This window comes from Sapajus apella, unplaced genomic scaffold (genome assembly GCF_009761245.1).
Source record: "Sapajus apella isolate SASKATOON/1434 unplaced genomic scaffold, GSC_monkey_1.0 scaffold91, whole genome shotgun sequence".
Taxonomy (NCBI): domain Eukaryota; kingdom Metazoa; phylum Chordata; class Mammalia; order Primates; family Cebidae; genus Sapajus; species Sapajus apella.
In genome coordinates this window covers 5,564,028-5,589,433 of record NW_022437031.1, presented here as the reverse complement: position 1 = coordinate 5,589,433, position 25,406 = coordinate 5,564,028, and the positions used below count along the sequence as shown (strand labels likewise).

The window sequence follows — 25,406 nt, the reverse complement described above, 5'->3', positions numbered from 1 at the left end:
TATCACTTTTTCTCATGAGCTCCTTCCTTTTTTACTGTTAAATATGCACATATCCACTGACTAAAAAAAAGTTGTGGGCCAGGCACGGTGGCTCACGCCTGTAATCCCAGCTACCCAGGAGGCTGAGGCAGGAGAATTGCTTAAACCCAGGAGGTAGAGATTGCAGTGAGATCGCACCACTGCACTCCAGCTTGGGCAACAGAGCAAGGCTCTGTCTCAAAAAAAAAAAAAAGAAGAGTTGTGGATTTGGTTTTTTTTAACTTGCCTTACGTTATCATCCTTTTAGCTACTGTACTGTCATGTAGTGGAAAGAGCAGTGAACCAGAAATGAAAAAAACTAAGTTTTAGTCTGGGTCCTTCCAACAACATTAGGTAAATGACTTTCCCTCTCTGAACCTGTTTTTCATTGGTAAAATGAGTAAATTGAAACGATTATCTCTAACATTCTTTTAATCTCTAATGTTCTGTGGCTGATCTGAATCTACAAATAAGGAACAAATATTAGGAGCCTCCATCTCCTACCTATCAATACTTTTGGGGTGCTTACTTAGGTAGCACATATACTAAAATTGGAACAATGGGGAGAACATTAGCATCGCCCCTGTAGAAGGATGGCATACACATTCATGAACACTTCCATATTTTTATTTAAATAAATAAATAAAATATTTGGTTGCGTGGTGGCTCACACCTATAATTCCAGCACTTTCGGAGGCCAAAGTGGGCGGATTGCTTGAGCTTAGGAGTTCAAGACTGGCATGGGCAACATGGCAAAACCCCATCTCTACAAAAAATAAAAAAAATCAGCCATGGTGGCGCACACCTGTAGTCCCAGCTACTAAGGAGGACAAGGTGGGAGGATAACTTGAGCTTGGAAGGCAGAGTTGCAGTGAGCTGAGACGGCGCCATGCAACACTCCAGCCTGGGCAACAGAGTGAGACCCGGTCTCAAAGAAAAAACAAAAATTTAAAAAAATAAAAAGTAAAATACGTTTGAAGCCTTTCTTCCTGAGAAATATAAAAATGGCCTTTGTATCCAGTTATCTATTGCCACTACAATACTGCATTTTGAAACACTCAAAATTCAGTAGCTTAACACAATAAGCATTTATTTAGTTCTTGAGTTTGTGGTTCAGCAACTTAGGCTGGGTCCTGCTGAGCAGTTCTTCTGGTCAAGGTGAGCTCACTTGTATATCTGGTGGTCATTTGGTTGTATGCTGATCTCGGATGACTGGGCTCTGTCCCATATGTCCCACAGTCTAACATAGGCATGTTCTCAAAGAGACAGCAGAGAAACCAGGAAAATGCAAACACACGAAGCCTCAAGTTTCAGGGTCCAAACTGACACACCATTACATCTGTCACTTTTTTTTTTTTTTTTTTTTTTTTTTTGAGACGAAGTCTCACTCTGTTGCCCAGGCTGGAGTGCAGTGGCACGATCTTAGCTCACTGCAACCTCCGCCTCCCAGGTTCAGGCAATTCTCCTGCCTCAGCCTCTTGAGTAGCTGGGATTACAGGCGTGTGCCACCATGCCCAGCTAATTTTTGTGTTTTTAGTAGAGATGAGGTTTCACCATGTTGGTCAGGCTGGTCTCAAACTCCTGGCCTCGTGATCCACCCACGTCGGCCTCCCAAAGTGCTGGGATTACAGGCGTGGGCCACCATGCCCAGCCTACATCTGTCACATTTTATTGAGCAAAGCAAGCCATCGAGATTAAGGAGTGGAAGAATGGAGAGGAACTGCAGTCACAGGCAAAGGGCATGGATTCAGGCAAGAGCAAAATATTGGGACCACTAGTGCAATCAGTTTTCTTAATTCTCACTGTTTTTTATCATGCCTCGGCACCTAGCTTGTGATAGCTATTACTACCCACTTTCCTTTTAAGTAACTCAACACATTTCCCGAACACCTACTTTGTGCAAGGCACAAAACTTTCTTTGAAAGGGTAATAGCAGAGCAGAAAGCACCAAGGCTTTGGAGTTCAGACAGACCTATATTCATGTTCCACCTCTGCCACTTACTGTGGGCAAAGTATTGAATCCAAACTTCTTCCTTTTCTGAAAAAAAATGGAGGGAATGATCTCACAGGGTTAGTATTAGATGAAGAGAGCAATGCGAAAATCCATGGCAGGTAAGTGTTAGCCTCATAATTTTCTCCTCCTGATCTTCCTGGCTCCTTTTCATAGGTCTATCATCCAGCAACTGTGATTGTCATCAAGAATGTGCCTGGGACACAGTGTTCTCTCAACATGCATCACATCTGTAAGCTTAAATTTACACTTCTAGCTATGACTTCTATAATACTACCCTCCATGTGCCTATTTTCAGTGGTCTGTAGAATATCACCACTGTGACAGCCAAAGTCAGCTCCTCCACAACTGTTAGCACACCATTCTTCCCGACTTCAGACATAAAGGTTAGAAATCGATTCACACTCTTTTCTTCCCTCTACCCTCCTCCAAATCCAATTTCCCACCATGTCCCCAATTATTCCTTTGAGGTCACTTCCATCAAGATTTTCCCCTTGAAGGTACCCTATTTCCCACCACACTAAGACCTAACATCACAATTCCCTGGTTTTCAATACCTCCTCTCAATAATTTGGTCTTATCTTAGCCAACTAGCTTCTTCCATTTCCCAATTCAGTTGAATTCACTTCAACTTCTGCATTCTCATTAGAAAATGAGAGATTGTATTAACATGAAGAATAACCAATTGTATTCTTGAGACTGACTTTGTAACCCAGGAAAAAATTCTCTGAGCCTATTTCTTTAGCTATTAAGATAAGTTAATTAGCTTTATCTACTTTGCAGAGTGACATAAAATAAAGGCAGCTAGGAAAATGAAGTGTTTAACAATGCATTGTGACTATGTAAAGAACAAGGTGCCACACTCTCACATGTGCACGCGAGCAGCTGTACAGACAGATCTGCTTGCTTCCTCTTACCTTTGCTTATAAGTATTCTCTACCATCAGGAATGCCCTTCCTTCTCTCCTCTTGGATGATACAAATTCTCTCAATACTTCACAGGCTTCTTGTTTTTAGTGATTCACTCTGCTATTTGGTACCAAAAATAAAAGCCATGACATTTTCCCACTATTACGTGTGTAGGGCAATGTGGAATTTTGTTTCTCCAAGTAGTTTATAAGCCAAGAGCAGGAACAGGTATAGTCCCCAGCAGAAAGCTGAAAACCCAGTTTTTCTCACGAAGCTCCTAAATTGCCCAATTGACCTGGTTTAGCTTCACTTAAGTGGGTAGATATAGCTTTAATTTAGCAAAGAACCAATATAGAAAAAAAAAAAAAAAAAAAAAAAAAAACAGGCTTTGCAGTCATAAAACCTGAGTTTGAATTCTGGTTGCACCATTCACTATGTGACTCTGGGCAATTTAACCTCTGAGCCCCAGATCTCTCATATTTTTTTTTTTTTTTTTTTTGACACAGGGTCTCAGCCTGCCACCCAGGCTGGGGAAGCACCATCGCACCTCACAGCATCCTCAAACTTCTGAGCTCAAGCAATCTTCCCGCCTCAGTTTCCTGAGTGGCTGGGACTACAGGCGCACACCACCAAACCTGGCTATTTTTTTTTCTTTTTTTTTAAGAAACAGTCTCCCTATGTTGCCCAGGCTGGTCTTGAACTCCTGAGCTCGGGATCCTCCCTTTTCAGGCTCCCAAAGCACTGGGATTACAGGTGTGAGCCTCAAAATGCAGCCAGATCCAACTTTAAGGATAATGCCTCTGATCTCAAAGGCTGCTGTGCTCAGAGGAGATACTGTTTGTAAAGCAACTAATAAAGTACCTGGCATGATATATAGCATTTGCCCAGTAAGTGACTTCCCTTTCTTACCTGCTCCCTGCAATCTACACAGCATTCAATATTGTCAGATGACAATATATCTGAAATCAGTATGTAGCAAGTATCTCTGTGCCTTCAGTACAAGAACAGGCACACACAAATTATTTTTCCAGTGTTTTTATTTGCACATTTAATAGTCACAAATCTTTTTACAGATTTCTTTTCACAGGTTTATTATTTATAGAAAAAATCAAGATTAAAATGGAGTATCGAAAAGGACCAAGAAATTACCAGCAGTGATGGCAAAGTACAAAGGCTTTGAAGGAACAGAGTAAACAAGAGCAGCGGTGTGGCCACTTCCCAGCAGGCAGAACACCTGACTTTATTAAGGCAAAGCCTTTACTCTGTTACTTCTTCCTCCCACCTAGTTTAACCCAAATAGAAAGGCATTCTATTCTCAAACTACCACTCTCTAAGGTCATAGGAATATAACTGATAGGATAAGCAATCAGATGCATCCCTTGACTATTAATACCTGAATAGACAAGTTAAATTGTGATGCATTAACCATCCCTGTGGGAGAATTAAAAAGAAAAAACAGAAGTTGTTTGATTCTTAAGACTGAGAAAAAGGGGTATATGTGTGTGGTGGTGGTGGAAGGGGAAAAAAAGAGGTTCAAGGAGGGATAAGGGCAACAAACCTAACTCCTTCCAATGTCTAACTGTTCTTATGTTCTCAAATGCTGCTGATACAGTGTTCCATTACTCCGAAAACAAATGTTATCTATATCCAGTTAGTTCTAGGGTGCAAAGACTAACAATAGGGAAAATACCTTGGGAAATGGATGTATTCATTTCAGGTACATAACAATGGAATTCAAAATTGTGTCCTACTATGTTGTCATCTACTGCATTATTACTGTTGTAAATCAAATTATTGTGTGACCCTGGACAATTTACTTAACCTCTCGGTGCCACAATTTTCCACATAAAATGAGAATTGTAGCATTGGAATTAGAGGAGATGCATAAGAAGCATGGAAGAATAGTGTCTGGCCAAATCAATAGAGACAGAAAGCAGATTGGTGGTTGCCAGGGGCTGGGATGAAGGGTAATGGAACTGACTGCCGACGGACCTGGGGATTCTTGGGGAAGTGACAAAATGATCTAAAATTGGATGGTAGTGATAGCTGCACAACTTTGTGTGTGAATATACTAAAAACCACTGACGTGTACAGCTTAAAAGGTGAATTTCAGCAAGGCATGGTGGCTCACACCGGTAGTCCCAGTGTTTTGGGAGGCCAAAGCGGGCGGATCGCTTGAGCCCAGGAATTCAGGACCAGTCTGGGCAACATGGCGAAACCCTGTCTCTACAAAAATAACAAAAATTAGCCAATTAGGTGTAGTGGTGCATGCCTGTAGTCCCAACTACTCAGGACGCTGAGGTGGGAGGATCGCTTAAGCCCAGGGAGGTCAAGGCTACAGTGTGCCATGATTGCACCATTGGCACTCCACCCTGGGTGACAGAGTGAGTCCCTGTCTCAAAAAAAAATTAAATTAAAAATAAAAAAATAAAAGGTGAATTTCATGGTAAAGTGTATTTCAATAAAGTTGTTACTTTAAAAATTTTTTAAAAAATAGAATAGTGCCTGGCACACAGTAAGTGCCAAATAAAGGTTAGCTATTATTAGTAGTAATATCAATGTCATTATTTAGCCATTCTATGGCCTAAGTAAATCCCAAGAAATTCTCTATTTTTAATAAAAGCCTACAGAATCTAGAAAAGTGTTTCTAATTTATATACATGAATTAACATTTATACATTTATTTCCATCCAAATGTCTCAGAAACTAACAGTCTAAGGATCACAATTTCAGTGTTGTGCACTGAGCTAAAACAGCTGCATGCAATGGATGTCTTATCAAATCATGATAAGCTTTACATAAATTCTAATGACCTGATGTTACCCAAGAACTTAAACTGAGAGGAGATTTTCCTTTTTGTCTCCAGGAATAAACAGGCAGTCCAAATACAGTTAGTAGTTATGTTATATAAAGCACACAATTAAATGTCCAAATACAGGCTTGCTAGCCTTCTAATGACATTTTGGGAGATACTGTTTATAAAAAGACAAATATAGTAAACAGTAAAATGCTTACTAGTCTCATGTCCTGTGACCCCCACCTTGCCCAACAACAGGAAAACCCCACCACAATGAAAAGATCAAAATCAACTAATGTAATAAACTTCTTCAGAGGCAAAAGACTTAATGATTAACGGTTGACTTGTAAGACTATACTGCACATTCATCTATGTTGGCATCAATTGAGTTTTTGTACTCTAAACAGCTATTAAATCCAGTCTTTACCCTTTCTATTGCTAAAGAATATGACAACAGAGTCTTGGTCTCAGAAGTAGGAGCAGCAAGTGATTACTCATGATGGCAGTGATACGCCACATTCTGCAGTGATGCTCGCATGCCTGAATTTCATCTGAAGCGTGAAAGTCCCCAATTCCTGCAACAGGGTTTCCTTTGTTGGAGCCCCCTGTCCTTGCTGTCTTTACTTCTATAATCAGCTATGTGCCTTTGCAGCAAATCAGGAAAAGCTATGTTGAGGGTTACAACTTCCAGACATTCAGGTTTTAACTCCCATCACAGAAAGCAGTGCACTTTTTTGCCTATGTTAAGAAAATATTTATTCATCCCTTCAAGCCACTCACTTTCAGAAAGGCAACATTTATTTCACCAACCTTCATTTAACCCTCTTCCCATTTAGAAAACAAAAACAAAGACAAAAAACTGCCAGTGCTAATTTACATAAACATACTCTTTGAGGCCGAAGCAAATCTAACTGACTTTTAATGTGAAAAAATACAAAAATTGAGTTATTTCTAAACAGAACATCAGAATTGTCTATTTCGAAAAAAATGGATTCATCAAATGAATCTTCAGCCAACAACTTTTCAAAAATGATGTTAACGTCACTCGTAGGCATGCTACGTTTTCTAGGATTTGACATTTTCAGTGGTCAAGAATGACTATATTTTGTAGCTGGAAATACCGTTACTAAAAAAAGAATGCTATAAATAGAATGATGTCTTTTGTTTCCAAAGTCAATATACTAGAACAATATGAAATATTTCGTGGCAAAGTTATCTTGGGGTAAATGCTACAGCCACACGTGCCACTGGCGAGTATTTTCGAGGCAAACAGAAAAAGGGTTAAATCAAATCAAATCAAATCAAATCAATAAAATAAAATAATACCCTAAGTCACCCAAGAGCAAAGATAAAAACACAGAACAAGCTGCCGTTAAGTCCCAATATGTATAAACCACCCACAATATACACCTACACAACCTCCCCAAAGCTATGGCCTTAGGAATTTCTGACCAAACAATTAGCCTGAGTAAAATTCAATAAAGACTTAATTCCCTTTGAGAAGCATGGTTACTTCTTTAATTTTACATTATATTCATTGAGACAGATTATGAAACAACTTCGGCGGAGAGAGAGCTTTAGCGGGAAGTAAGAGAATTTCAGACATTGGAAAGGGATCATTAGAACCAATTTCAAAATGAGGATCAGTTCCAAAGTATTTTCTTTACTAATTCAAAGTTGAAACATTGGCTCTGTGTACACAAAGGTTTATTTTACAATTTAAAAGATAAATTGTAATAAATAGAAATATATAACAAAAAATTCTGGACAAGACTGGAACCCAGGGGACCCACTTTGTAATGTTTTGTAATTATCATTCCAAGAACCCATTTGGCCCAGTATTCACTTGGCTTATGTGGGGATGGAGAAAATATGATTTTGGAATCATATATCTACGTGTAAGTAGTCTTTAAATACAAAAGGAATAAATATTTAAATTCTATGATAAAGAAAAAATGTGGAATAAGAAAGTTCTATGTTTATCAACTAATAGTATATTTACAATGAGTGTTTTCTGCCTGACACCTGATCTTTGTCTGTTAGAGTTTTTCAATGTGCAATTTATAGAAGGCAACAGTTCATACTGCCTTAAAGGAGCCCTGTTTAGCTCAGAATCAACCTGTCCCAGATGCTCTGCTCCCTGAAAAACCTTCACACTTGTGTGCATAAACATCTGAGAGTACAAGTAGGTACACATGTGCAAAATGTACTTGTCTAAAGGGGAGCTAATTAGCTTGACAATGTCTAAAACCAAGAAAATAAGCGGCTATTCCCCAATCCAAAAAACACATCTAATGGAAAAACTGCTAAGCCCACTATGAAAAGGCAGCAGCTGTACACTCATCCCATCCCACGTCATGCTCTAAGCATCTAGCTGTTCTATTAATCAGCCATCAGAACACTAAATCCCTCCCTGTTCACATGGTTAAATGCAAGCTTCTGATTTAGCTTTACTTTCTAGTTAAGAGGCCAGACTACAGAAAATAATAGAGTTCCTTTTAACTATGCTGCATCCAAACTGCCTCATTCCTCCCTAAGAGAAGGTGCCCACATGATAATATGGACTAGAGATCTACCAATCTAAGCTTCTGAGGTCTTCTTTTTGGATAAGCTCTAGCATTGGAACATTGAGAATTTCAGTCAAGAAAATTACATGTTGACTACTAACATTTTAGACTGAATATTCAAAGCTAAGGAGCAAGATTAAAACTAGAGTGCCAACCGAGATGCTGTTAAACATGGCAGAAAGGTGACTACACACAGGGACCAAAGAGGCTGATTCTTTGGAGGCCCTTTGCTCTTTTTTTTTTTTCTTTTTAACGCAACAAGTGTAGAATTTCCTCTGATCAAATTCTGAATATTGGTTAATGCATGTTTTCTCATTCTCCATGCATGAACCACCTCCTAACCTCTCTCATTGCCTTTTTAAGCTTAAGAGAGAGAAATAAAAGAAAATGGATATAGACCATCCATTTCTATTTGTGAAAAGAGAGGCATATTCTAATAGTCATAAGGCAATGTGTTTAAGAGCTGCATCTGAACTGGTATTCTCAAAACTGAAAATAGTTATCACCTCTATTCAACCTGTAAGTCATATCCATGTGCTTCCCAAGTCACTGGTTGTCACCCAAATGGACCATGGTGACTCCATCATGCCTTAAGGAGGCATTGTATACTGTGTGTAGTATGCACATGTAGTTTTAAAGAAATGACATTAAGAGAGAAAAGAATAGCCTTTCAAACATCAGTTCCTCACAAAAATGGTGACAGTGCTATATGGCTCCCTTTTAATCTCCTCACCTACCCAGTTACTAAATACCTCCAAAATTAGACAAAAGAGGGTCAGAGACAAAGCTCCATGGTGAATTGCATCTTTCAGATGTGCTTTCAATTCACTGGTTTTTAATTTTCCATTCTTGATTTACTGAGGAGTAAAGGTGAGAATCATCCAACTGATGACAAAGTAAAACAGGAAAACAGGATAAACAGCTAGGGCTCTGCGGTTTGGAGGCTGGCTATCAGCAAGGAAAGCTGTGGAGGCTAAACAAAACAAGACAAAATAAAAAGGAATGTTTACTGCAGTAATATTGTCACAACTACCAACATTTACTAAACATTCAAATGCTTGACATAATCTGGAACACAGAATTACACTAAAAGTTTAGTTATACTGGCGATTCTCAGAGATAAAGGCATTCTGCAAGGTAGTTTTTCAGAGAGTCGAGGGCTTCTTATTTCAAGTACTAAACCATTTTGGATGGAAATCTTTCTAAAAGGAGTTTTTTTTTTTTTTTTTTTTTTGAGACGGAGTTTCACTCATGCTACCCAGGCTGGAGTGCAATGGCGCGATCTTGGCTCACCGCAACCTCCGCCTCCTGGGTTCAGGCAATTCTCCTGCCTCAGCCTCCTGAGTAGCTGGGATTACAGGCACGCACCACCATGCCCAGCTAATTTTTTTGTATTTTTAGTAGAGACGGGGTTTCACCATGTTGACCAGGATGGTCTCGATCTCTTGACATTGTGATCCACCCGCCTCGGCCTCCCAAAGTGCTGGGATTACAGGCTTGAGCCACCGCGCCCGGCCTAAAAGGAGTTTTTTACTCTTTTCTGGAAAAGTTACTGAACTGTACTGAAAAGGCTTATAAAGATGTGTAAGGTTATTCGCTCCTATGGTAAATGGCCTTGGGCTGCTGTGCTTTTGGAGCTAACTGTTCTTCAGAAATTATCAGCTCTTTTAAATGCAATCCCTCTCTTGTCCATCTAAGAAAAACCTACTCATCTTTTACTCTTCAAGAATCACCCTTCCGGCCAGGTGTGGTGGCTCATGCCTGTAATTTCAGACTTTGGGAGACCAAGGCAGGCAGATACCCGAGGCCAGGAGTTCGAGACCAGCGTGGCCAACATGATGAAACCCTCTCTACTAAAAATACAAAAATTATCCAGATATGGTGGTGGGCACCTGTAATCCCAGCTACTCAGGAGGCTGAGGCAGGAGAATTGCTTGAACTCAAGAGGCGGAGGTTGCAGTGAGCCAAGATGATGCCACTGCACTCCAGCCTGGATGGCAGAGCAAGACTCGGTCTCAAAAAACAAAACAAAACAAAAAAAGAATCACTCCTCTCACTGGGTGCCATGGCTTGTGCCTGTAATCTCAGCTACTTGGGAGGCTGAGGTGGGAGAACTGCTTGAGGCCAGGAGTTCGGCGCTGCAGTATGTTACGGTTCCACCACTCCACTCCAGCCTGAGTGACAGAGTGAAATCCCATCTTTTTTTTTTTAATAGAGACAGGGTTTCACCATGTTGGTCAGTCTGGTCTCGAGCTCCTGACCTCAGGTCATCCACGCATCTTGGCTTCCCAAAGTGCTGGGATTACAAGCATGAGCGACCACACCCAACCTCCTATCTCTTTAAAAAAAAAAATAATAGGAGGTGGCTGGCAAGATAGCCAAACTGGAACAGTTCTGCTCTGCAGCTCCCAGCGAGGTCAATGCAGAAGGCAGGAGATTTCTGCATTTCCAACTGAGGTACCCAGCTCATCTCATTGGGACTGGTTACACAGACCATAGAGGTTGAATTGAAGCAGGGTGGGGAGTTGCCTCAACCAGGAAACACAAAGGGTCCAGGAACTCCCACCCCTAGCCAAGGGAAGCCGTGAGGGACTATACCATGAAGAACGGTGCATTCTGGCCCAGATACTAAACTTTTTCCATCATCTTCGCAACCTGCAGACCAGGACTCTCCCTTGGGTGCCTATGCCACCAGGGCCCTGGGTTTGAAGCACAAAACTGGGTGGCCATTTGGGCAGACACCGAGCTAGCTCCAGGAGTTTTTCTTCATACCCCAGTGGCACCTGGAATGCCAGTGGGACAGAACCGTTCACTCCTCTGGAAAGGGGGCTGAAGCCAGGGAGCCAAGTGGTCTAGCTCAGAGGATCCCACGCTGCTAAGATCCACTGGCTTGAAATTCTCACTGCCAGCATAGCAGTCTGAAGTCAACCTGGGGCACTCGAGCTTGGTGGGGGAAGTGGCATCCACCATTACTGGGACTTGAGTAGGCAGTTTTCCCTCACTGGGTAAACAAAGCCTGGAAGTTTGAACTAGGCGGAGCCCACTGCAGCTCAGCAAAGCTGCTGTAGCCAGACTGTTTCACTAGATTCCTCCTCTCTGGACAGGTCATCTCTGAAAGAAAGGCAGCAGCTCCCACCTCCCTAGGACAGAGCACCTGGAGTAAGGGGCAGATGTGGGCGCAGCTTCAGCAGACTTAAACATTCCTGCCTGCCAGCTCTGAAGAGAGCAGTGGATCTCCCAGCACAGCGATCGAGCTCTGCTAAGGGACAGACTGCCTCCTCAAGTGGGTCTCTGACCCCAGTGCCTCCTGACTGGGAGACACTTCCCAGCAGGGGTCGACAGATACCTCACACAGGAAAGTTCTGGCTGGTTTCTGGCGGGTGCCCCTCTGAGATGAAGCTTCCCGAGGAAGAAGTGGGCAGCAATCTTTGCTGTTCTTTGTAATACCCAGGCAAACAGGGTCTGGAGTGAACCTCCAGCAAACTCCAGCAGACCTGAAGCAGAGGGCCCTGACTGTTAGAAAGAAAACTAACATATAGAAAGAAGCATCAACATCAACAAAAAGAATGTCCACACAGAAATGCCATCCGAAAGTCACCGACAGCAAAGACAAAAGGTAGATAAATCCACAAAGATAAGGAAAAGCCAGTGTAAAAAGGCTGAAAATTCCAAAAACCAGAACGCCTCTTATCCTCCAAAGGATCACAACTCTTCGCCAGCAAGGGAACAAAATTGGACGGAGAATAAGTTTGATGAAGTGACAGAAGTAGACTCCAGAAGGTGACTAATAATAAACTCCTCTGAGCTAAAGGGGCATGTTTTAACCCAATGCAAGGAAGCAAAGAACTTTGAAAAAAGGTTAGAGGAATTGCTAACTAGAATAACCAGTTTAGAGAAGAACATAAATGACCTGATGGAGCTGAAAACACAGCACGAGAACTTTGTGAAGCATACACAAGTATCATGCTAAGTTGATCAAGTGGAATAAAGGATATCAGAGATTGAAGATCAACTTAATGAAATAAAGCAGGAAGACAAGATTAGAGAAAAAAGAACGAAAAGGAACGAACAAAGCCTCCAAGAAATATGGGACTATGTGAAAAGACCAAACCTACCATTGATAGGTGTACCTGAAAATGACAGGGAGAATGGAACCAAGCTGGAAAACACTCTTCAGAATATTATACAGGAGAACTTCCCAAACCTAGTGAGACAGACCAACATTCATATTCAAGAAATACAGAGAACACCACAATGATACTCCTCAAGAAGAGCAACCCCGAGACAACTTCACCAAGTGAAACCCAAGTCAGATTCACCAAGGCTGAAATGAAGGAAAAAATATTAAGGGCAGCCAGAGAGAAGGGTGGGATTACCCACAAAAGGAAGCCCATCAGGCTAACAGTGGATATCTCAGCAGAAACTCTACAAGCCAGAAGAGAGTAGGAGCCAGTATTCAACATTCCTCAGGAAAAGAATTTTCAACCTAGAATTTCATATCCAGCCAAACTAAGCTTCATAAGCAAAAGAGAAATAAAATCCTTTACAGACAAGCAAATGCTGAGAGATTTTGTCACCACCAAACCTACCTTCCAAGAGTTCCTGAAGGAAGTACTAAATATAGAAAGGAAAAACTGGTACCAGCCACTGCAAAAACATACCAAATTGTAAAGACCATCAATACTATGAAGGAAGTGCATCAACGAATGGGCAAAATAACCAACATCATAATGACAGGATTGAATTCACACATAGTAGTATTAACCTTAAATATAAATAGGCTAAATGCCCCAATTAAAAGACACAGACTAGCAAATTGCATAGAGTGCATCAGTGTGCTGTATTTAGGAGACCCATCTCACATGCAACCCATCAGTGTGCTGTATTCAGGAGACCCATCTCACATGCAAAGACACACATAGGCTCAAAATAAAGGGATGGAGGAAGATTTACCAAGCAAATGGAGAGCAAAAAAAAAAAAAAAAGCAGGAGTTGCAATCCTAGTCTCTGATAAAATAGACTTTAAACCAACAAAGATCAAAAGAGACAAGGAAGGGCATTACATAATGGTAAAAGGATCAATGCAACAAGAAGACCTAACAATCCTAAATATATACACATCCAATGCATGTGCACCCAGATACATAAAGCAAGTTCTTAACAACCTACAAAGAGACTAAGACTTCCATACAATAACAGTGGGAGACTTTAACACTCCACTGTCAATATCAGACAGATCAACGAGACAGAAAATTAACAAGGATATCCAGGAGTTGATCTCAGAGCTGGACCAAGCAAACCTAATAGACATTTACAGAACTCTCCATCCCAAATCCACAGAATATACATTCTTCTCAGCACCACATCACACCTACTCGAAAATTGACCACATAATTGGAAGTAAATCACTCCTCAGCAAATGCAAAAGAACGTAAATCATAACAAACAGTCTCTCAGACCACAGTGCAATCAAATTAAAACTCAGGATTAAGAAACTCACTCAAAACTGCACAACTACATGGAAACTGAACAATCTGCTCCTGAATGACTATTGGGTAAATAGCGAAATGAAGGCAGAAATAAATAAGTTATTTGAAATCAATGAGAACAAAGACACAACATACCAGAATCTCTGGGACACAGCTAAAGTAGTGTTTAGAGGGAAATTTATAGCACTAAATGCCCACAGGGAAGATCTAAACTCAACACCCTAACATCACAATTTAAAGAACTAAAGAAGCAAGAACAAACAAATTCAAAAGCTAGCAGAAGACAAGAAATAACTAATATCAGAGGAGAACTGAAGGAGATAGAGACATAAAAAACCCTTCAAAAAAATCAATGAATCCAGGAGCTGGTTTTTTGAAAGGATTAACAAAATAGATAGACCACTAGCCAGACCATCAGATATCAGAGAATACTATAAATACCTCTAGGGGCTCTCCCCATGGGTAAAGTACCCAAGCTTAATATACAGTCTTTGGAATATTAATTCTGGCTCTCTCAAACCTTTATTGGATTACTTTTTAGCTTTCAACCATGTTCCAGAGCAATAAGATGTTACTACACTTAAAAATATTAAGCAGTCAGTCTATCCATTAAAGCAGAAGCTAGTGAACACTTCTAAATTTAAGCTGGAATTTTAAGAGAACTTTAGGAATGTAAAAATAATGAGCATATAGCATTCATTATCATTGCTATAGGCCCTTCCTAGTCTTTAGAAAAATGTTCTACTGAAGCAGAAAAGTGCTATATAATGATACTTACAATCTACATTAGAAAGTGGTATAGTACAGTTCTTAAGGGTTCATGACTGCCTGGTTTGCAATTTCATTCTTACTCACTAGTAATGCAACCTAGGGCAAGGTGCTCAACCTCTCTGTAACTGTTCTTCATCTATAAAATGGGACTAAAAATAGTATTTCTCTATTAGAGTTGCTGTGAGGATTAAACAGGATAATATATATAAAGCACTTAAACAGTGCCTGGCCTTTGATAAGCAATCTGTAAATGTTAATCATTTTTATTTTAATTAGTTGGTCAGGAAAACATCAAAATCATTTCATAGTCACCTAATGCCTTGTATATGTCAGGACTGGCCTAAATGCAGTGTAATCCACTTTCCCTAAGTGGATTTTTTTTAAGGAAAAAGAAAAAGATATGACTCTCCACATCTTCTAAGTCCAGATATCCATCTCAGATAAGATAGACAGCATCCCCATCAATGCCTGCTTAGGGGAGCAGGGTCTATGGATAATACTGTCAAGAATCATATCACTCACATCTAACTTTGGAGTTACACTGCTCCTCATCTGGTCTTCATCTTTAAATCATGTTTTTGTCTGTTCTACTATTGTGGAAATAAGTACATACTTACCAACTATAGACCAGGCAAACATCACGATCACCACAAAAAGCCGAACCATGAAGTTTACAGGTCCTGGTCCAGCCAAAAGTACCAGCCGGCAAATCAGCATTGCTACTGTCAAGGGAAGTATACAGTAACCCAACACACAGAGGCTCTGAAAAAAAGATCTTAAAAACAAAATACATTCATAAAGATCATAAATACAGCTGATGGGTGTTATGACACAGCTTATTACACACATTTCTCTATATAATGGACTGTTGCCTCCTTCTTATTATATAACATCTATATCCTAACATTAATTATTAAGTACATGCTTTTGGACGGGTGTGGTGAGTGGCTCACACCTGTAATCCCAACACTTTGGGAGGCCGAGGCAGGTGGATCACCTCAGATCAGGAGTTTGAGACCAGCCTGGTCAACATGGTAAAACCCCATGTCTACTAAAAATACAAAAAAATTAGCCAGGTATTGTGGTGGGCACCTGTGATTCCAGCTACTCAGGAGGCTAAGGCAGGAAAATCACTTGAACCCAGGAGGTGGAGGTTGCAGTGAACTGAGCCCATGCCACTGCACTCCAGCCTGGGCAACAGAGCAAGACTCCATCTCAAAAAAAGAAAGTACATGCTTTAATTTTCTTTACCCATACTCTTCCACCTCTCAAACCCCTTAAGAGTCAATCATTTAACACCAGATGATCTGCTGTAATTCCTAGAGATATGTTTCTCTGAACCTCTAAGATGGTGGTCCTTAATCCTTTCTAGTGTATAGACCTATTATACTTGAGAATTTGTTGAAAGCTATGGACCACTTGCCCCCTAAAATGTACATACTCTTCTAACACAAAAAAATCTGCTTATGATTTCAGGGCCTGGAGAGAGCATGTGAAGCTTATCAAAGGACCTCAGATTAGTTAAGATAATTTAACTCAACAAGGTTATCCCTGTCCAGTGGTAGTGGTTTTAAGGACACTTCTCTTTGGCCCTTATTTAATTTGATTTTTCTTTAAAAAAAAAAAAAAAATATCAGGCCAGGCATGGTGGCTCACGTCTGTAATCCCAGCATTTTGGTAGGCCAAGGTGGGAGGATCACTTGAGTCCAGGAGTTCAAGACCAGCCTAGGTAGTACAGTGAGACCCTGTCTCTACAAGAAAAAAAAAAATTTTAATTAGCCAGGCATAGTAGCATATGCCTTTAGTCCCAGCTACTCAGGAATGCTGGGGCAGGAGGATCCCAGCTACTTGGGATGCTAAGATTGAGAGGCAGAGGCTGCAGTAAGCCATGATTACACCAATGCATTCCAGCCTGGGTGGCGGAGTGAGACCCTGTCTCAAAAAAAAAAAAAAAAAATTCTAACTAGTTTGTCTTCCTTAATCTAAGGTATACTACCTGCAAAGGAGGAAAAAAGAGTGCATTTTAATAATACTCACATGTTCCCTCCAAGAAGTTTTGAGTTGAGGGTGATGGTAACTGCACCAAACCAGACAATGACAAACACCTCTGCAAACTGGGGCCCTCCATCTTTTTCACTATCTGCAGAGTCTCTTTGCAGCATTCTGAGAAAAGGAAACAGCATAAGAATTGCTTAATCTTTTACTCACAGCAACAAAGTTAAGTCATAGGTTCTCAAACTCTGAATCAGATTGCCGTGCTACACCTCACCGGAAGATCTGTAATACGCAGGTTGTGCTAAAAGAGAAATGGCACAAGTATTTGGAAAGGCTGCCTTACTGCAAATTCCAAATGCCTCAGGACTACAAAGTGTGCTCCACTTGACCTTGCTGAAATGTTTAAATGGATTACTGAAGACCTTTTTTTGTTTAAGCAGAGGTTATAAATTGAAGGGTCAAATGTGGCTCAGAGATATGAGGTTTTGGGCTTATATAATATTTAAGATGATTTGGATTTAAGTAGACATTATTTTATTTCACATAAGAATATGAATTTCTAGATTTTCTTGAAAAAAAAAATTTAGACTTTCGAACACTGAGCCAACATTCCAACACTACAGCAATCAAATGTAACTGACATAGGTGCAAGGGGCTTACAGTCACCATATCACTACTACATACATTTAGGTTACTTCTCTAGCCTTTAGACACATTTGAACTTATAATTCTTGGGTTAAGGTTTCAGTTGAGATATTTAAAAATGGAAACAGGCCAGGTATGGTTGCTCAGTCTATAATCTCAGCACTTTGGGAGGCCAAGGCAAGCAGGTCACTTGAGGCCAGGAGATTGGGACCAGACTGAGCAACATGACAAAACCCCCGTCTCTATAAAAAATAAAAAATAAAAAATTAGCTGGCCATGGTGGTGCACATCTATAATCCTAGCTACTAGGAAGGCCAAGCTGAAAACAGTCTATAAACCTATTTAGTTGTTGATTTTTTAAAAATCTAAACATACAGATTATTACTAAAGGGTTTTGCTTTGGAACTGAGTAGTTGAACAGCCACTTAAATATCCTTTCTTTGTCTAAGAATTTTACAGATGTAAACAGTTTTGAATATTTGGACTTAATAGCAAGAAAAATAATAACTGTAAGCTCACAACCTCTTCTTATTAAACAGTATAGAGAAGTCACATTGTAAGTCTTTCTTGTCCTGCTACGCTGCTTGGCAGTACGCACAGGCTTTTTTATTCTATGCTATGCATATTCCATTCCAAGTCCTGACAACCAGACGCAAAGAATGTGCCAGCACTCATCACTTGTTGTCTGGAATCCCTATTGCTTCAGCATGGTATGATGGAAAGAATATTAACTAGCCTGGAAGGCAAGAGACCCAGAAACTGATCCTAGTTCTGTCACTAGGTATGTCACTTGATGTCCTGGGACTCCAGTTTTCTATGCAACTAAGTGGGGTTAAACTATATAATCTATAATATTAATCTTTCAAAACTAAACATATATATATGCTTGGAACTTCTAATATAAACCCCTCTATCAAGGTATTAGGGTGCTTCCTTTTACATGGTTATTAAAAGCATATGAAATAACACTCTACATTATTACCTAAATTAATATATGCTCAATTTAAATTTAAAAAATTAGAAAAGTCAGCAAGAAGCTTAGTGAATTTAGAACCATAAAGTGTTAAGCCTGGAAAGAACCCTCAACTATCTCCCTTTACAGATATGGAAGAGGAGATCTGGAGTGACCAGGTGGGAAGAGAAGTGTAATGAACTGTACAGGTACAGAATAGGTAGTGAGGAAACCTGAGGCTGAATCTCAGGTCTTCTACTGATTATTTGATCTTAGTTAAATCCTCAACCTTTTTGAATCGAAGCTTGCCAAAAAAAAAAAAAAAAAAACAAAGAAAGAAAATAATTTTAATTATTGCTATAAGGTTAAAATAAGAGAAAGTATTTAAAAGTTTTCTGCAAACTGGGAAAAATTATACAAACATTGGTTATTAGTAACCCAAAGTCACATAGTTATCTGATAGCAGAGTCAAAATGGGAACTTGGAACTGAATTTCAGGGCAGTATTTTTTTCCACTCTATCAACGGTTATATTCCTCTCTCTAGTATAACCTTCCTCTCCTTCCTCTGTCCTCTTCCTTTCCATACAATGTGTATGGAAAAGTACAACACTCTGAAACATGATCTTGCTTTTAACTCTACTACTTCTATTTTCATTTATTCTCATTCTCATTCTTCTTTTTAGTAAGAGTTATAGAGAATTATGTTTGCAAAGGGTGCTTAAACCTATAAATATTTAATTCACTTAGTTTAATAATGGAGAAGAACAAAAGAGTAAATGAATAAATAAATGTTTGTGGAACAGACATGGCTAAAACAGACAAATGTCATTGATTAAGGAAGGTGAACCTAATTTCAACATTTTTTAATTGATTTGGAAAGTGACTTTTGAGGCTTAAATACCTAAGGAGTACAACATTTCATACAAGTCCTAAATGAAATATTCAATCAAAATCCCCCACAATTTTGAAAATCCACAAAAAAGTCTACTCTAGCTCAAATGATAAAGAAAGAAAATGTAAGTACTTACAATGCGAGTGTCACACAAAGGATCAAAGGGCCCCACAAATCCCCTACAAGACAGAAGCAAAGGCAGTATTTTCTATCTTTATTCCAATAGCTACCTCTTTGCACTCCTGGAATTCAGACATCAAGGCTCTCTTTGTCTGCTGAAGCCTTCCTACCTCTCCTCTCCCACTACCTGCCCTCCCTGTCCCCTAATCCTGAATGCACTTCTTCACATAGACTTCAAGTTTTGTTTACTTCATATCCCACAAACCACCCTTCCCTTCCCCCCATCTACTAAGCCACATACTACCATGCTATAATTAAAGACCAATGGACAGTCAGAAGACCTAGGTTCCCTACCCGACACTCAGAAAAAAAGACTACAGCCAAGGAACTTTACCAGTCAGAGACTGCATTAGACAAGGCAAGTATAATCACACTCAGTTCACAAATACAAAAAATGAAGATGAGAAGGAAATGACTTGCTCAACTTTATATGCAGAGGTGGGACCAGAACCTAGGGCTTCTGATTCTGGTTTTTGTTGTTGTTGTTGTTGTTGTTTTGAGATGGAGTTTCCTTCTTGTTGCCCAGGCCGGAGTGCAATGGTGCAATCTCGGCTCATAGCATACTCTGCCTCCAGGTTCAAGTGATTCTCCTGCTTCAGCCTCCCAAGTAGCTGAGATTACAGGCAACTACCACCATTCCCGGCTAATTTTGTACTTTTAGTAGAGACAGGGTTTCACCATGTTGGCCAGGATGGTCTTGAACTCCTGACATCAGGTGATCCGCCTACCTTGGTCTCCCAAAGTGCTGGGATTGCAGGTGTGAGCCACCACATCTGGCCTGATTCCTTTTTATTTATTTTTTTGAGACAGGGTCTCACTGTTGCCAGTGGTGTGATGATGGATCACTGCAGCCTCAACCTTCGCAGGCTCAGGTGATCCTCCTGCCTCAGCCTCCTGAGTAGCTGGGAACTAAAGGTACATGCCACCACACCCGACTAATTTTTGTAGTTTTTGTAAAGATGTAGTTTTGCCATGTTGCCCAGGCTGGTCTCAAACTTCTGGCCTCATGTGATTCACCCACCTCAGCCTCCCAAAGTGCTGAGATTACAGGCATAAGCCACCACACCCAGCCTGGTCTTTTGATTGTTAGACCAAAGTTCTTGCCATGTGTCACACTGCTTCCATTTTATAATTAGTATATTGAATTAATATAGAGTTGCTGTTCTTCTAGGTGAAAAAACAGCCCGCTATGGGTAATTTCACAAGGTTAAACTTTAATAAATAACATATGAAAGCTTTCTGAAAACCGAAAAAGGCTCTGTAGGCTCTGCCAACATCAGATCTAGCAAACATGGTCCTCAATCAAAGCTGCAGGCTAGGCACAATGGCTCACGCCTGTAATCCTAGCACTTTGGAAGGCCGAGGCAGGCGGATCGCCTAAGCTCAGGAGTTTGAGACCAGCCTGGGCAACATGATAAAACTCTGTCTTTACTAAAATACAAAATATTTGCTGGGCATAGTGGTATGTGCCTGTAATCCCAGCTACTCAGGAGGCTGAGGCATGGGAATTGCTTGAAACTGGGTGGCAGAGGTTGCAGTGAGCCAAATCACGCCACTGGCACTCCAGCCTGGGTAACAGAGCAAGACTCCGTCTCAAAAAAAAAAAAAAAAAAAAAAAAAAAAGCTGCTGAGTGATTTGGCCTGTAATCCCAGCACTCTGGGAAGCTGAGGCAGGAAGATCGCTTGAGGTCAGGAGTTCGAGACCAGCCTGGCTAACATGGTGAAACCCCGTCTCTACTAAAAATATAAAAAAATTAGCCAGGCGTGGTGGCACATGCCTGTAATCTCAGCTACTTGGGAGGCTGAAGCAAGAGAATCGCTTGAACCTGGGAGATGGAGGTTGCAGTGAGCCAAGATCGCACCAACTACACTCCAGCCTGGATGACAGAGCAAGACTCCATCTCAAAAAAACAAAAAAAGCTGCTGAGTGATTTGTATGCCAACAGTTTAGTAGCACACAGCTTAAGAGCACAATTACCTTCCTCAACTCATTCCACAAAGGCACATATCCCACATCTAACTTTAACTTCACATGTATATAACCTTACCCAAGAGAGGTATGCAAATTTATATGCTTAATAGTGTTTATTTTTAATTATATAAGTAATTTTGACACCACTGTGGAAAATTTGGAAAAGATGTAAAAAACCATAATCTTACCACTTCTAATAAAACTGCTGCTAATTTCATTATTTTTTTTTTAACTTCTCAACTTAAAAACTCAATTCAAGTATACAGTCATGTGCCACATAATGACATTTCGGTCAATGATAGTGGTCCCATAAAATCATAATGGAGCTGAAAAATTTCTATCACCTAATGACATCTAGTACAACACATTACTCACAAGTCTGTGGTGATGCTGGTATAAACAAACCTAGTATGTTGCCAGTCATATACAAATATAGCACGGTTATGTACACTATATAATACTGTACTTGATAATGATAAAAAATGACTATGTTACTGTGGTTTATGTATTTATTATACTATACTTTTCATTGTTACATTGGAGTGTACCTTTACTTAAAAAAAAAAAAAGTTCAGCCTGGGTAACATAGCGAGACCCTGTCTCTACAAAAAAAAATAATTTTTTTTTAGACAGAGTTTCCCTCGTCACCAAGGCTGGAGTACAATGGCGCAATGTTGGCTCACTGTAACCTCCACCTCCTAGGTTCAAGTGATTCTCCCGCCTCAGCCTCCCAAGTAACTGGGACTACAGGCGGTTGCCAAGGGTCAGCTAATTTTTGTATTTTTAATAGAGACAGGGTTTCACCATGTTGGCCAGGCTGGTCTGGAACTCCTGACCTCAGGTGATCTGCCCACCTTGGCTTGACGAAGTGCTGGGATTAGAAGCATGAGCCACTGTGCCTGGCCAAATTTTTTTTTAAAAAGTTGGCCGGGCACAGTGGCACAGGCTCTGGGCATGGGAGGCTAGGGTGGGAGAATGGCTTGAGCCCAGGAGTTTGAGGCCACAGTAAGGTAGAATCACGCCCCTGCACTCCAGCCTGAGTGACACAGCAAGATCCTGTCTCAAAAAAAAAAAAAAAAGTTAACCATAACACAGTCTCAGGCAAATCCTTTGGGAGATATTCCAGAAGAAGGCATTGTTATCATCGAAGATGGCAGTTTCATGTGTGTTAATGCTCCAGAAGACCTTCCAACAGGACAGATACAGAGGTAGAAGACAATTGTACTGATGATCTAATCCTGACCCTGTGAAGGCCTAGACCAATGTGTGTGCTTTTGTCTTGGTTTTTAAAAAAAAGTTGAAAAAATTAAACATTGGCTGAGTACAGTGGCTCTTGCCTGTAATCCAGCACTTTGGGATGCTGAGGTGGGCAGAATGCTTGAGGCCAGGAGTTTGAGACGAGCCTGGCAACCCAGGGAGACCCCATCTCTATAAAATATTTAAAAACTAGTAAGGCATAGTGGTGCACGCCTGCAGTCCCAGCTACTCGGGAGACTGCGGCAAAAGGACTGCTTAAGCCCAGGAGTTTGAGGCTGCAGTGAGCTATGATTATGCCACTGCATTTCAGCCTGGTTAACAGAGTGAGACCCTGTCTGTTTTGACAGAACTCTAATAAAGAAAGCAGTCGTCAGACTAAATGATGGGCTTGAAAATGGAACTGTCAATAAATGTACTATTAATTTGTTAATTGTTTATGGGTATTTACTATTATATTAATTTAACATTTAGGCTTGGAGTGGTGACTCTCGCCTGTAATCCCAGCACTATGGGAAGCCGAGGCAGGTGGATCACTTCAGGTCAGGAGTTCGAGACCAGCCTGGCAGATGTGGCAAAACCCTGTCTCTACTAAAAATAAAAAAATTAGCAGGGCATGGTGGCAGGCACCTGTAATCCCAGCTATTCTGGAGGCTGAGGCAGAAGAATCGTTTGAACCCTGGAGACAAAGGTCGCAGTAAACTGAGATTGTGCCATTGCACTCCAGCCTGGGCAACAGAGCAAGACTCCACGTCAAAAAACCAACAAACAAAAATTTAAACATTTGTCTTTCCCTTGGAGATCATTAATTCTTTAAGTGTCAGCAGCTTCCAGGAATATTAAGTAATATATGTAGTATATGTAAATATTATGTATTAGCAGCTTCCAGAAATGTATTTTGTAGAAACCATTAGAGCATTTTTTAGAATTTATATATTTTATTTGTTGAGACAGGTCTCACTCTATCACTCAGGCTAGGGTGCAGTGACGTAGTCACGGCTCACTATAGCCTTGATCTTGGCTCAAGCAATCCTCCCACCTCAGCCACCCAAGTAGCTAGGACTACAGGCATGCGCTACCAGGCCTGGCTAATTTTTTTTATTTTTAGTAGAAATGAGGTCTCACCCTGTTGCCCAGGCTGGTCTCAAACTCCTGAGCTCAAACAATCCTCCTGCCTCGGTCTCCCAAAATGCTGGTATTACAGGTATGAGCCATCATGACTGGCCAGTATATATTTATTGATGAGGACAATATAATAAGCAAAATCTTTCAATCTCTGAGATCCCAATCTAAATTTTTAATTTCTGCCTATAATCCTAGCACTTTGAGAAGCCAAGTCGGGTGGATCACCTAAGGTCAAGAGTTCGAGACCAGCCTGGCCAACATGGTGAAACCCCTGTCTCTACTAAAAATACAAAAAAATTAGCCGGGCGTGGTGGCAGGTGCCTTTCATCCCAGCTACTCAGGAGGCTGAGGCATGAGAATTGCTTGAACCCAGGTGGTGGAGGTTGCAGTGAGCAGAGATTGTACCACTGTTCTCCGGCCTGGGAGTCAGAGTGAGACTGTCTCAAAATAAAATAAAATAAAATTTTAATTTCTGCCAGTAGTTTGATTTACATATTCATATTCATTTACATATTTTTTGATCCTGCAAAATGATGTCAGTTTTATTACCACAGAGCCTTTGCCTTATAAAGTACTATGATAAGGTACAGTGAGATAGATAAAGTAAACCCTTAAAAGCCTCATATACTTACAATCTCTCAAAAGAGTATTACTTTTCCTTGGGTACAAAACATGCATGAATTTTTTCCCAACAGCTTTTAGATCACGCATCTGAAAAACAGAAACAACTTGTTGTACTGTGATGACCAAGGTTGTCAGCAGCCTTACTTAATTTACTAAAATTTCTTTTACTTCAATCTCCTGGGAACTCTTCATTGAATTTTCCAGATAATTCCAGTTCAACTCCTTCACTACACAAACAAAGCAGAGAGGTAGTGCATGCTTTTTCTATTAACTCCTTAAGGCAACTTTTAATACTTTTCCACATCTGTTTTGATCTGTTCTGTTTTGATGTTGAAAAATCCATAAAGGAGAAAGACAGCCCTCACAATAGGCTGCTTAAAGAAACTAAAACAATTGCATTACAAAAAGCTGCTCTACAAAACACAGTATGTGACCTTCAGTTCATAGAAGATGAGGTTCCAAGGGCCAATTAGCCTGCTCTCTAGCTATTATATTCTTTGAAATACATAAAATAAATTTCTAACATTCCCAATTTAATTGGTAAATGAATCTTAGAAGCCGGATACAAAAAAAATCAAGAAACTGGAGGAAGGGTTCAGCAATACAAACACAACCTCTCAAAGTACCACTGAGCTAATTCTGCTTTAGTTTTTTTCACCTAGAGTTTTATCCATGTTATTAAACACTTTGTAAACACAATTTTTAATAGTTGTTTAGCATCTCACTACAAAGATGTAACATAATTTACTTAGCTAATATCTCATCTGTTGTTCATTTATTTCTAGCTTCCCCTATTACAAAGAATGCTATAATAAACATCTTTGTATATTGATATTTTTATGTTGAAAATTTTTGTTTTACTTCTGAAAACTTTCCTTATATTTGGAGAAGTATGATAATATACTGATTTTAAAAGGTTTGGGCATTTTAAGATTCTTTTTGTTTTTTTTTTTTGAGACTGAGTCTCGCTCTGTCACCCAAGCTGGAGTGCAGTGGCATGATCTCAACTCACTGCAATCTTCACCTCCCAGGTTCAAGCGATTTTCCTGACTCAGTCTCCCGAGTAGCTGGGATTACAGGCACATGCCACCATGTCCAGCCAATTTTTGTATTTTTGGTATTTTAGTAGAGATGGAGTTTCACCATGTTGGCCAGGCTGGTCTCGAACTCCTGAACTCAGGTGATGCACCCGCCTCGGCCTCCCA

The 25,406-nt window shown here is 40.3% G+C and overlaps 1 protein-coding gene and 1 non-coding gene across 2 annotated transcripts in view; one reads left to right on the top strand and one right to left on the bottom strand.

Moving 5' to 3' along the window:
• The first annotated feature begins 539 nt into the window (after positions 1-539).
• On the top strand, positions 540-646 carry LOC116535111. The gene has a single exon (XR_004262047.1). It is a non-coding gene; the product is annotated as a U6 spliceosomal RNA (small nuclear RNA).
• A 4,320-nt stretch (positions 647-4,966) lies between these two features.
• The window catches only part of YIPF6 (Yip1 domain family member 6), a 34,958-nt gene continuing 14,518 nt past the window's right edge, over positions 4,967-25,406 (bottom strand). The window contains exons 3-7 of the mRNA XM_032255833.1: positions 24,210-24,288; positions 19,183-19,225; positions 16,599-16,724; positions 15,179-15,336; positions 4,967-9,274 (exon numbers count right to left, since the gene is read on the bottom strand). Coding sequence (XP_032111724.1) covers positions 9,156-9,274; positions 15,179-15,336; positions 16,599-16,724; positions 19,183-19,225; positions 24,210-24,288 — 525 coding nt within the window. The 3' untranslated portion in view covers positions 4,967-9,155. The remainder of the gene's footprint in view (positions 9,275-15,178; positions 15,337-16,598; positions 16,725-19,182; positions 19,226-24,209; positions 24,289-25,406) is intronic.